Source organism: Dreissena polymorpha, chromosome 3 (genome assembly GCF_020536995.1).
Source record: "Dreissena polymorpha isolate Duluth1 chromosome 3, UMN_Dpol_1.0, whole genome shotgun sequence".
In the NCBI taxonomy this organism is placed as follows: domain Eukaryota; kingdom Metazoa; phylum Mollusca; class Bivalvia; order Myida; family Dreissenidae; genus Dreissena; species Dreissena polymorpha.
The window spans coordinates 41,362,344-41,376,468 of NC_068357.1; the positions used below are offsets into that span (position 1 = coordinate 41,362,344).

The 14,125-nt window shown below is 36.2% G+C and overlaps 1 protein-coding gene across 2 annotated transcripts in view; it reads right to left on the reverse strand.

Annotated features, from left to right (window-relative positions):
- Positions 1 to 776: 776 nt before the first annotated feature.
- Positions 777 to 14,125, reverse strand: part of LOC127873806 (E3 ubiquitin-protein ligase UBR2-like) — a 103,196-nt gene continuing 89,847 nt past the window's right edge. For both annotated transcript variants that reach the window (XM_052417798.1, XM_052417797.1), the window contains exons 42-45: positions 9,893 to 10,030; positions 7,639 to 7,809; positions 7,047 to 7,148; positions 777 to 3,705 (exon numbers count right to left, since the gene is read on the reverse strand). In XM_052417798.1, coding sequence (XP_052273758.1) covers positions 3,564 to 3,705; positions 7,047 to 7,148; positions 7,639 to 7,809; positions 9,893 to 10,030 — 553 coding nt within the window. In that variant the 3' untranslated portion in view covers positions 777 to 3,563. The remainder of the gene's footprint in view (positions 3,706 to 7,046; positions 7,149 to 7,638; positions 7,810 to 9,892; positions 10,031 to 14,125) is intronic.

Genomic DNA, 14,125 nt, shown 5'->3' on the forward strand with positions numbered 1-14,125 from the left:
CAGTATATGGTTAGTGCGGTAAGTAATGTGAACAAGATGTGAAGTCCAGTATATGGTTAGTGCGGTAAGTAATGTGAACAAGATGTGAAGTCCAGTATATGGTACATAAGGTAAGTAATGTGAACAAGATGTGAAGTCCAGTATATGGTTAGTGCGGTAAGTAATGTGAACAAGATGTGAAGTCCAGTATATGGTACATGTACATATGGTATGTAATGTGAACAAGATGTGAAGTCCAGTATATGGTTAGTGCGGTAAGTAATGTAAACAAGATGAGACGTCCAGTATATGGTACATATGGTACGTACTATGAACAAGATGTGAAGTCATTTTATGGTGTTATGTAAGTAATATGAACCAGCTGCGAGGTTGCTTATGTTCCAACTATGATGTCCATCATGCGAAAGTTGTTAAGTCCACAATAAACAAATGAGCAAAATTTACTGTCATTCATTTGGTACACATTCAGTTATTATTAATAGAACAGAGAATCTAAAGTGGCAACATTTGGTCTTGTGATTATGAGAAAAATATTAGAATGTCAGCAGACACTCTGATTTACTAATATGTTTGATGACTGGGCCTTCAATTAAATGATTCAGAAAAGGCAGTACTTGTTTATGTATGCCATTTTTCAAGTGAACAATCAAAGTCTTATATCTAAATTAGCTGTTCACTTCACACTAATTTGACAAGAAATATTATGCTATTTTGCTTTATATATTTTATATTAGCACAAACAAATGAAACGCATTAAAATAATAACAAAACCCCACTTCTTTACCATTGTTTATGAAGGAGCATCAAACAAGAATACATAACAATTGCAGTTGGGAATTTTAACCAAGAGCAAAAAAAGAAAACATACACATTCATTATGATAAAATACAACACAAAAAAATCATTAAGAATTCATACATTTTGAGCTAAAAATGTATTTGAAGCATAACATACCCCAAAGAAATGTCTTTTTTACACAAAGTCAACCAGTGAGTTAACTATACCAATATGGTGCATATAAAAAAAACGCAGATTTTAGCAACTATTGCGCCTTACAGCTCCTACGAGTGATCTACCAATCAAATATCAGTTAGCCATCACCCTCAATTATAAGAGACACAACCATATGAGTCGCGTTCTGAGAAAACTGGGCTTAATGCATGTGCGTAAAGTGTTGTCCCGGATTAGCCTGTGCAATTCCGCTTTATGGTATTTTTAGTTTCAAGGAAGTCCCTCCTTACCAAAAATCAAGTTAAGGCAGAGACGTGTCATCCCTGATTAGCCTGCGCAGACTGCACAGGCTAATCTGGGATGAAACTTTACGCTCATGCATTAAGCCCAGTTTTCTCAGAACGAGACTCATATGATCCATGACAGCTGGGAGAAAGGTGCTTACAGTGTGAACGCAAAATCAAGAAATGACAATACAGGCATACTAGTGTACATGTCAATACCTTGTGGAAATACATATGTGATGCAGCCAAACTTTTCTATGAAGTTTAAGCCAGTAAAAACATTACAAAGCTAACACAACATAATATTGACCCTATATAGCCATATAAAACAAGGTACCAATCTTATAAGTGCTTTAATAAATAAAAGATGAATCAAATGCAATTGAAAAGAACAAGACACATTCAAAGAAGATTTAATTTATTCACTTTTTTCAGACATAATTCTAAAATTCCAAAGTAAATAATAATCATTAAATCAAGCTTTCAACTCCAACAAAATATAACTAGCTCCCTGACAAACCAAAGCAGTAATTGAGCCCTGTACTGGAAAACTGGGCTTAATGCATGTGTGTAAAAAGTTGTCCCAGATTAGCCTGTGCAGTTCGCAGAGGCTAATCAAGGACAACACTTTTTGCTTAAACTGGATTTTTGTTTAGAAAAGACTTCCTTTAAACAAAAAATTCCATTAGAGCAGAAAGTGTTGTCCCTGAATAGGTGGTGGTATAAACAGGCTTATCTGGTACGACGCTCTCACCATATGCTTTGAGCCCAGATCTCCCAGAAAGAGGCTCCACTTATCTTCTAGACAATTATAGAAATACACAAGTGTTCACATTTGATACAGCAATTGGGACTCTTTTCAAAACATTGAGACACCTTTAAACAAATATTAGCATATGACATTATTAGGACTAGCAAATGGTACTTGGTTAAACAAGTCCAAGACATGCATGCCATGCAGAGTAAACAGAATGGGCAGCATACAAAGTATACAAGTCACTCACCATATACCTGAATAATACGTTATTTTCCAGGCTACTTTCTGCACTGCACACAGTGTCAATATGTTTGAATTATAAAATATGACCAACATGCCATAAGTATTAACATACATAGCTAGATACTGTATGTTATTGACTAGCAGTAGGAGTCAGTCTTGTGACTCCAGAAGTGATCTATCAGAGGAGTCAGTCTTGTGACTCCAGAAGTGATCTATCAGAGAACAACAAAACAAACTTCATTGATTTCAATGTATTCAATATATTTGGATGGAGTAAAATGTGATAAACCCTAACTGTTAATAAGTGACGAAGCCTCTTATAAAGTACGGAGATTAAAGATACTCAAGTGGAGGTTGCATCCCAATTTTCTGCACGTTTGTTAGCAGAACATGTTTGATCCATTCTAATGGTTGCCTCCACAATAACTACCCAATATAAAATCACAGGTAATATGGGTCTAAAAGAATCCCAGGCTCATTTCAAATATCCCATTGCAAGGCGATTATTCTGCCAATTACAAAACAAAGAAAATACATGGAATCATTTTATAACTTCATCCAAGAACTGATGAACAATAATTTGTTTAACATTGTGATTGTTTCTTTATTAAAGGGATCTTTTCACGCTTTGGTAAATTGACAAAATAGAAAAAAGTTGTTTCAGATTCGCAAATTTTCGTTTTAGTTATGATATTTGTGAGGAAACAGTAATACTGAACATTTACCATGCTCTAATATAGCCATTATATGCATCTTTTGACGATTTTAAAACCTAAAAATTATAAAGCGTTGCAACGCGAAACGATTGAATAATTTGGAGAGTTCTGTTTTTGTCGTTAAATTTTGTGAAACTACGAAGATTGCTTATATAAGGTATAAAATACGTTTAGTACGTGTTCTCGGCGGAATAGCTCAGTAGGTTAAAGCGTTTTTACTTCAGGACTCTGGCAGGACTCCAGGGGTCACTGGTTCGAAACCTGCTCCGGGCAATGTTCTTTTCCTTTTTTTAATTTTATTCTTGATTTTTTACTGGAGCTTTTACGATCCAATGTTTACATTTATCAATATAAAGCATTTAATGAATAAGTTAAAAAATGCCAAAATCTGTGAAAAGGCCCCTTTAAGTGAAATTTGCCAACAAATTACAAGTCCATTTACACATTTTACTAATGCGAGGAAGGTCCACAGATGTTACCAGTTTATCTTTGCTTTCAACAATGTTGACACGGTCTATATGGGTTGCATTTCTGTCTCAGCATTCCACAATTGGGAACACAATGTACATGTGTTGCTAGTCTATCTATCCATCACACAATTGAGAACACAGTCTATAGGTGTTGCCAGTCTATAGTGAGGAGTGTTGCATTGGACTCTAGACTATGTGCAATTGTCTCTGGAATGGCGTGGGACATCCACAGTTTCTGCAGATATGCATAACTGTCCTTGCACAAATGAAGGGGGTTACCCCGCCTGAAGCAAAAACAGGTAAACAAAATGAAAAGGTAAATAAAATTGACCATCACAAACAATGTGTGACACAATAATGGAAACACCAATAAAGATTTGTTCCTGTTCAATGTATAACATAAATATAATCATGTATAAATGAGAGGCACTTGAAAGCATCATTGCATTGTCATAAGCTTCATAAACATTCGTTACTTCAATTAACATAAATTGTAAGAGGTTTTGAAAGACATCCACTCAAATGATATGAAGACCAATAACCAATTTCACAGTTTATTTCAATGTTTTCATTACCATATATATCACATGAAGTCTGCATACCTGAGATTGTATATGTAACATTAAGTATGCCTACCTGAGGCTATATACGTAGCATGAAGTGTGCCTACTTGAGGCTGTATATGTAACATGAAGTGTGCCAACCTGAGGCCGTATATTTAACATGAAGTGTGTCTACCTGCGGTTGTATATGTAACATGAAGTGTGCCTACCTGAGGCTGTATATGTAACATGAAGTGTGCCTACCTGAGGCTGCATATGTAACATGAAGTGTGCCTACATGAGGCTGTATATGTAACATGAAGTGTGCATACCTGAGATTGTATATGTAACATGAAGTGTGCCTACATGAGGCTGTACATGTAACATGAAGTGTGCCTACCTGAGGCTGTATACGTAAAATGAAGTGTGCCTACCTGAGGCTGTATATGTAACATGAAGTGTGCCTACATGAGGCTGTATATGTAACATGAGTGTGACTACCTGAGGCTGTATATGCAACATGAAGTGTGCCTACCTGAGGCTGTATATGTAACATGTAGTGTGCCTACCTGAGGCTGTATATGCAACATGAAGTGTGCCTACCAGAGGCTGTATATGTAACATGAAGTGTGCCTACCTGAGACCATATATGTAACATGAAGTGTGCCTATCTGAGGCTGTATACTTAAGATGAAGTGTGCCTACCTGAGGCTGTATATGTAACATGAAGTGTGCCTACCTGAGGCTGTATATGTAACATGAAGTGTGCCGACCTGAGGCTGTATATGTAACATGAAGTGTGCCTACCTTAGGCTGTATATGAAACATGTAGTGTACCTACCTGAGGCTGTATATGCAACATGAAGTGTGGCTTAATGAGGCTGTATATGTTACATGAAGTGTGGCTACATGAGGCTGTATATGAAACATGAAGTGTGGCTACTTGAGGCTGTATATGTAACATGAAGTGTGCATACCTGAGATTGTATATGTAACATGAAGCGTGCCTACATGAGGCTGTACATGTAACATGAAGTGTGCCTACCTGAGGCTGTATATGTAACATGAAGTGTGCCTACCTGAGGCTGTATATGTAACATGAAGTGTGCCTACATGAGGCTGTATATGTAACATGAAGTGTGCCTACCTTAGGCTGTATATGCAACATGAAGTGTGCCTACCTGAGGCTGTATATGTAACATGTAGTGTGCCTACCTGAGGCTGTATATGCAACATGAAGTGTGCCTACCTGAGGCTGTATATGTAACATGAAGTGTGCCTACCTGAGACCATATATGTATTATGAAGTGTGCCTATCTGAGGCTGTATACTTAAGATGAAGTGTGCCTACCTGAGGCTGTATATGTAACATGAAGTGTGCCTACCTGAGGCTGTATATGTAACATGGAGTGTGCCGACCTGAGGCTGTATATGTAACATGAAGTGTGCCTACCTGATGCTGTATATGTAACATGTAGTGTGCCTACCTGAGGCTGTATATGCAACATGAAGTGTGGCTAAATGAGGCTGTATATGTTACATAAAGTGTGGCTACATGAGGCTGTATATGAAACATGAAGTGTGGCTACTTGAGGCTGTATATGTAACATGTAGTGTGCCAACTGAGGCTGTATATGCAACATGAAGTGTGCCTACCGGAGGCTGTATATGTAACATGAAGTGTGTCTACCTGAGACCATATATGTAACATGAAGTGTGCCTACCTGAAACCATATGTAACATGAAGTTTGCCTACCTGAGGCTGTATATGTTTCATGTAGTGAGCCAACCTGAGGCTGTATATGAAACATCAAGTGTGCCTGCCTGAGGCTGTAAATGGAACATGAAGTTGCCTACCTGAGGCTGTATATGTAACATGAAGTGTAACCACCTGAAGCCATATATGTATCATGAAGTGTGCCTACCTGAGGTTGATTATGTAACATTAAGTGTGCCTACCTGAGGCTGTATATGTATCATGAAGTGTGCCAACCTGAGGCCATATATGTAACATGAAGTGTGTCGACCTGAGGCTGTATATGTCACATGAAGTGTGCCTACCTGAGGCTGTAAATGGAACATGAAGTGTGCCCACATGAGGCTGTATATGTTACATGAAGTGTAACCACCTGAAACCGTATATGTTACATGAAGTGTGCATACCTGAGGTTGTATATGTAACGTTAAGTGTGCCTACCTGAAGCCATATATGTAATATGAAGTGTGCCTACCTGAGGTTGTGTATGAAACATGAAGTGTGCCTACCTAAGGCTGTATATGTATGATGAAGTGTGCCAACCTGAGGCCGTATATGAAACATGAAGTGTGCCTACCTGAGGCTGTATATGTAACTTGAAGTGTGCCTATCTGAGGCTGTAAATGGAACATGAAGTGTGCCCACATGAGGATGCATATGTAACATGAAGTGTAACCACCTGAAGCCGTATATGTAACATGAAGTGTGCCTACCTGAGGTTGTATATGCAACATGAAGTGTGGCTACATGAGGCTTTATATGTAACATTTAGTGTGCCTACCTGAAGCCATATATGTAACATGAAGTGTGCCTAACTGAGGTTGTGTATGTAACATGAAGTGTGCCTATATGAGGCCGTATATATGTCACATGAAGTGTACCTACCTGTGGTTGTATATGTAATATGAAGTGTGCATACCTGAGGATGTATATGTAACATATAGTGTACCTACCTAAAGCTGTATATGTTACATGAAGTGTGCCTACCTGAGGCTGTATATGTAACATGTAGTGTGCCTACCTGAGGCAGTATATGCAACATCAAGTGCGTCTACCTGAGACCATATATGTAACATGATGTGTGCCTTCATTAGGCTGTATATGTAACATGAAGTGTGCCTACCTGCGGCTGTATATGTAACATCAAGTGTGCCTTCCTGAGGCTGTATACGTAACATCAAGTGCGTCTACCTGAGACCATATATGCAACATAAAGTGTGCCTACCTGAGGCTGTATATGTAACATTAAGTGTGCCTACCTGAGACCGTAAATGTATTATGAAGTGTGCCTACTTGAGGCTGTATATGTAACATGTTGTGTGCCTACCTGAGACCTTGGTCTGTCTCTCCATAGTCATCTATATATGGTGGTGGAACAAAGCAGCCCTTGGTACGCCCAGCTAGCAGCAGGATCTGGCACTCCCGCACTCTGCAATAGAGAATTGCAGATAATTAGCTAAGGGTCAATAAGATTGTTATTGCTGAAATTCATTTTAGCTAGAACTTTCTATAAAAGCAGTAAATTAATCCAGCAAAAGATGGTGACAATCAAGATTACAAACTTCCAATACTAAAATATTTATAAAAATGAGTGTTTGTGCATCTATTTATTTTTGTTTTAACTTCATAGTATAACATAGAATCACAAACGTGTCTGCTTAAAAGTGCCAGCCACATTTACATAAGAGGGGTCTTTCTTAAAGAAGAACAATGCTTTTAACAGGTTGTGACATTTGCCCTAAAAGAAATTGCTTGAATGAGTGGGGAACAAAGGAAGACCTTTGACCTTGATTTGTTATCTTGAGCTATCACAGGTGCCAATGGGCAATTTATTTAACACATCATCTAGTAGTCAGAGGCATAGAAAACTGATATTTATAGTGCATGCCTCGTATAAGGCCATGCTAGCAGTCACTCACCTGAGAAAGATGCCTGCCCCTGCCCCACACTTGTAGGCATGTTCAGTGGCTGCCCCTACAGTAACCCCTTCAAACTCTGTCTGGCAGCAGTAGCTCTGTGAACACAGCATCTGGCCACACACCAGGCACATCGTGGGGGCCCGACTGTCATCACCATCAGACTTGGGACACCTGGAGACAGGTTTGGCAATGAAAGGATAAGTGTTCTTGGAAATTGGGCTTAATGCAGGTGCATAGTTTTGCCCAGATTAGCCTGTCCAAACACGCTAATCAGGGTCGACACTCTACGCTTTTATGGAATTGTATTTTAATAAGAAGTCCCTTTTAAACAAAAATCCACTTTAGGTGACGCAGGCTAATCTGGAAAGACACTTTACGTACATGCATAAAGCCTGGTTTTCCTTGGGAAAGACACTTTACGTACATGCATAAAGCCTGGTTTTCCTTGGGAAAGGCTCATATCTTAAGAGTAAGATTGTTGGTCAAAACTGATACAAGCATATTATAAGTAACTGAAAAATTCTGTATCTTTCACAAACAACAGATTTTTTTAGAGTTTTCTAAACAATTATGTGAGCTAGGATTCCTGGGGGTACGGACATTAGCCCTCTAGGACATTAGCTCCTAGGACATTAGCCCCTAGGACAAAAGCCCCAAGGACAAAAGCCCCTTCAAAAAAATGAACGCTTGGACATTAGCCCCCGGATGTTTTAAAACGTTCAATTTGTTTTTTAAGTAAGCATTTTTATTCCATTTTTTTTATTTCATATGTAAATACAAACAATATATCGCTTGTACCACAACATACATTTTAGTGGTTTTTTTTTACAATTTCTTTACTATTTTTTTCTTTGGACTCTATTTATTTTGCAAACATTTTGCTATCTGACACCATCCAGAAGTCTAAAATTACCTTATAATTAGATACATAAGTAACATAATGTGTTGTTTTTGCTGTTTTTAAAAAAATCAACCATTAATTCGATTAATAAAAAAAAAGATGAAATTAACTACCTAAAAAATGAATGTAAAAATAGATAGGGGCTAATGTCCTAAGGGGAAAATGTCCTAGGGGGCTAATGTCCAAAGGGGCTAATGTCCTAGGGGCATTTGTCCTAGGGGCTAATGTCCCAGAGGGCTAATGTCCTACACTCGGATTCCTGTTATCATGAACAAATATCAAGGGAACATTGTCTGTTTACACTTCCTTGCAAGAGGAAACCTTGTTTTCAATTGAAACTTATTTTATTCTCCACACACACCCAGTTGTAAAATTTTTAAGAAGCATATATATCAATGTTCAGTCAAAGCAAGCATGTTCATGTATATCAATGTACAGACACAGCAAGCATGTACATGTATATCAATGTACAGACAAAGCAAGCATGTTCATGTATATCAATGTACAGACAAGGCAAGCATGTACATATATATCAATGTACAGTCAAAGCAAGCATGTACATGTATATCAATGTACAGACAAGGCAAGCATGTACATGTATATCAATGTACAGTCAAAGCAAGCATGTACATATATATCAATGTACAGACACAGCAAGCATGTTCATGTATATCAATGTACAGTCAAAGCAAGCATGTACATATATATCAATGTACAGACAAGGCAAGCATGTACATGTATATCAATGTACAGACAAAGCAAGCATGTTCATGTATATCAATGTACAGACAAAGCAAGCATGTACATATATATCAATGTACAGTCAAAGCAAGCATGTTCATGTATATCAATGTACAGACAAAGCAAGCATGTACATGTATATCAATGTACAGTCAAAGCAAGCATGTACATGTATATCAATGTACAGACAAAGCAAGCATGTTCATGTATATCAATGTACAGACACAGCAAGCATGTACATGTATATCAATGTACAGACAAGGCAAGCATGTACATGTATATCAATGTACAGACAAAGCAACCATGCACATGTAAAACAATGTACAGACAAGGCAAGCATGTACATCTATATCAATGTACAGACAAAGCAACCATGTACATGTATAACAATGTACAGAAATAGTTCACTGCAATTCTACATAATTGCTAAGGCGGGAAATTAGTACAAGACCACTTAAACAGAGTGGAAACATTGTAAAGGACACATATTTCATTTAAAACTTGATAACGCCATGTGAATATAAACTTCACAAGGTAAACCTATCTTTATAAGTTATGGGGAGTTGGAAATTATTATAAATAAAAATAGGGAACAAGTTTCAAGATCCATACGTGAATGTGGAGACCTTGTTGATGAGTTCACTGTAGTCGTACGGCAGCTCTATGAGCTTGTTGATTCGGAGTGGGTACTGAACCACTGACTGGCTGGCTGCTGACAGACGCTCCTTCAACAGGCTGTTCTTGCACCACCTTAACAAAATGGAATCAGAACTGAATACCTGACAAGAAAAGTCCATTCTACCAATTCTCTAACTCCAGCTTTGTCTAAAATTGACTAACACGCCTCTAGAACTTTGTTAGCATTACATTAATTGCATTGCTTGAGAAATGTTGAAGTACAATGTACTTTGTACATTTCATGCCTCTCCAATACAGAAGACTGGGTTCAAGGGCTCATAACTCAGGAATATGGATCGGGCATAATAAAGTGTCTTGCACGTCTTCATTTCATGGTCAGGATATAATTTCAATGGCAAGTTAATTGTAAAAAAAAAATGAAGAAATGGATCATTCCAAAAACTAAGAGCAGTTTATGTGAACGAAAAAAACATTCATGTTTGTTAAGTTTGTTTTATTTTTGGCTCTCTTCAGCATTTACAACAGGTTTTTCTGTCTTGTATGGCAGACATTAACTTTCATACACTTTTCCATGTAAAGTTGGTGAAGATGACTAATCAGTCCAGAGAATCATGCCACGAAAATGGCTCATTCAGGCTGGTCAGTGACAACTATATGTACAGTTACAGATAATAGCGAGATGCCCATTAATGTGTGCTGTTGTCAGCACCCCATCATGATAAGAGTAATTAAGGGGCCATTGTAGTTGATAAGAAGTTGGCTGGTATGCCCACACTTCAATACTGAGGTACCTTCTGTGTTTTTAGTATTTCACAGCTACACAGTGTTTTATTCACTACAAAATCCTGGAAGCACATGCAAAAATTGTTGGAAATCGAGATTTAATACCTTGTGCATAATAAACATTTCGGGGAAATTGTTTGAATTTTTTCAACAACAACCATTTCTACTGACATCTGAAAACAGAAGGGAAGTTGAATTTATGTATATTTGTAAATGTTAAGTGTCAGTCCTGGAGATTAATGACAGCACAAACTATACTTAACTCCTGTAGAAGTTTGGCATGGTTTTGCGTCGAGGCATCGATATTATGTGTTTCTGGTTAAACCGTTTTTTTATGATGATTGCAATTTGCTCATTTGCAATTGGGTCTAAGCAATCTTATTAACTTGAATTAGATTAAATGATCTTTGTAAGTAAATAAAATAAAACATGATGCATCATTAAGTGTACCAACTGTTTGTTTCTGTATATGTAACAAGTACGTCTTCTATTCATTTTACATTCAGCATTTATGAGGTAATGGGTTGGTATACAGTCATGTAGTGGGTTGTTTAACATTAATTAATCAAAGCACTGAAGGCATTGAAGTTGTTCGCTATTGAATAATCTTAGACGCAACTCAGTTTTCAATATGTTATAGCTTTTTATATCGCAAGTTCACACAACCCATTAATTTATAAAGAGTGTGTATTAAAGCACTGGGCGAGATGTGTGTTTTTTCAAATCATTAATAAAAAAGATAAGTTAGGCTTCATTCTGGGAAAACAGGGTTTCATTTTGTAGTAGCTGAAGCGAGTGCGTTCAGGCGTGTGTGTATGCGTGAGATCGCAGGCCTGTGTGAGCATGTGCCATATTAACAAGCAAAGTAGGCTTGTTTTGCAAGATTTTTTTTCTTTTTAACTGTCAGGTAATTATGAATTGAAGACAAAAGATTATTGCAAAAATATTTCGAAAAATATTAATCAGGTTTCAATATTATGCATGTTTTTACTGATTTTTTTTGTTTTACTTTCAGAATGAAAGGCCTGGAATATAATGAAGTTTTCAAAGTTATTCAGAGTGTCTCGAACAGAAAAGGAAAATACAATTAGTCTTGAAGATATCTATTTGTATCTAAAGAAGACTGATCAGAAACTGAAAAAGTTTAATTTAAGAAGAACTTTACAGAAATATCCTGGTGGAATTATAGATTTAGATGGAACGGAAGTTTTACCAGTTCGTTCTGTTTTGAATTACTGCTTTCAACATACAGACAGTTCACAACCATGTGCAAATATAGCAAATATTGTCGAAACTAAGCTTTTGTGCGAAGAAGATTGTGTATCGTCCTCTCTGGAATTATACAGACTTATAGCCAAGACTAGCATTCACGAGTCATCACCTTTATTCCATACTTTTGACATTGATGTAAGCATAATAGATACCTTAATAGCTGAGCACAGACAACTGTTTACAAAAAGAAGAATGGATCAAAATTTGTTGGTTTGAATACCACATTTCAAGATGTACAAGCTTTCTATTTGATATAAATTATGAAAATCTTCTCAGCTTAAAATTTGCGAAGTTCCAGTCACTTCTGGTATTGGAAGATATTTGTAAGAAGTGGATTGCAACGTCGAAAGGACAGATTAAGGAAAAACTTTCTAGATTTAAAACAGCTGAGACTGATTCTATAGTGACTTTATTCGCCAGACAGAAACATTTGCCTTCTCAAATTGATGATGATTTAATTACTTTATTTGAACTATACTATCCAGACACAGTAGAACATGTAGTATGTTTTGACATCACAAATTCGTCAGTGAACAAGTCAATACAAGTTGTTGTGTGTGACTCAAAACACCAGCTTGTCAATGATAAAGACTTATGCTCCCGTGCTTTCTACCATATAAGGAAAAGGCATGGCATATTAATTGAGAAATTATACTTCTGCGATATTGCGGCATTGCAAAAATTTATTTATTTGTGAAGATGACAGGTAAATTAAGTCTACCCTGAATAAGGGTGGCCTTGATTTGCAAAAGACGACTCATAACATCGCCAGGGCTGAATGAGTTCAGTATATGATTGATATTTCTCTGTGCAAATGATAGCTGTCTGAAACAGTAGAAACTTTGTAATAGCACTGTGTTATTAATAATTGTTCATTACAATTTTTTTACAACCATGTTCATGTGCATGTATCAACATCGTATTTACAATAATTGACATTTATGATATTTGTATTTTGCCAAGTTGCTTTTTAAATTCATTTGACTTTCATAAATGTGTTCTTGACACATATGAAAATATGATGAAGCTTATGGTTGTTTATAATCAAAAGGCGTAAAAATGGCGCAATGTACAATGGCTAAGCAGATTAAAGCAACTAATGCTGGTTGCTCAATAAGACGTTAGTATTTTTCGTAATATGTTTTAAGTAAATTGTTCTTATAACATATATGGAGTGCTAAATAAGTGTATGTATAGAATTTAATCAAAATATCAGTTTAGACGTGCTTGTAACGATGATATTAACAATAAATAATTCTTGTAGGTTATGAGAAACATATTTGTTTATGTAACATAGTCTTGAATGTTTAACAGTATGTAAGGAAAGAAATTAATTTTAAATCAAGATAAGTAAGTTGAAACATTAGAAATTAAAACCAATACAGATCCAATATTATTTCAATCAATTGTATATGAATATTCAAAGAATTTAGTTTTGTTTACCTCAAAAAATTTATTTGATGAAAGGTTCCATTATTTATAACATCATATATTTTGTGCCAAGGATTATTTGCTCATACATTAGCAAACATAGTTTAACCTAATCAAGTACATCCTGTAGGAGCTGTCTTATCAGAGTATACTTATTTTGCAAAAGTCGTTCAAGGCGTCATACTATATTAGGACTGAATTGCCTTAGTACTATAACTCCGTAATAGTGTAATTTGTAAGTTGTTTACTTGACCTGGACATTATCTCTTAAATAAAATATGCATGGTCTGTATCAATATTTTTGAGGACTCATTTAAAGCAATACATGATTATACCTTTGCATGCGTGTATTAAAACAGATTAAAGTTAAGTAGAACCTGAGAAACAATTAAAGAGCCATTCAATGAGCTTTCTGTTGTACACAAATTGTTGTACCTTTTGGAGAGCCTAGAACAAATTTAAGCTTAAGTTAAAAATGATTGAGGACAATTTTTACACTGCTTGTTTGTACATTTTTTTTTACTCGTAGTGTTTAGAAATTTTTCAACATGTCACTTAACTTTATATTTTAAAATTTAATAGATATTAGATTTTATGTTTAAAATCTCGTGCATACAAAATCAAAGGATCTACACTGTCGATAATGAGCATTTTTGTCATTTGCTTGGCACAATGTTTGTTAACTCCCATAGATTAGTGTTATTTCAATGTCAACTTCGA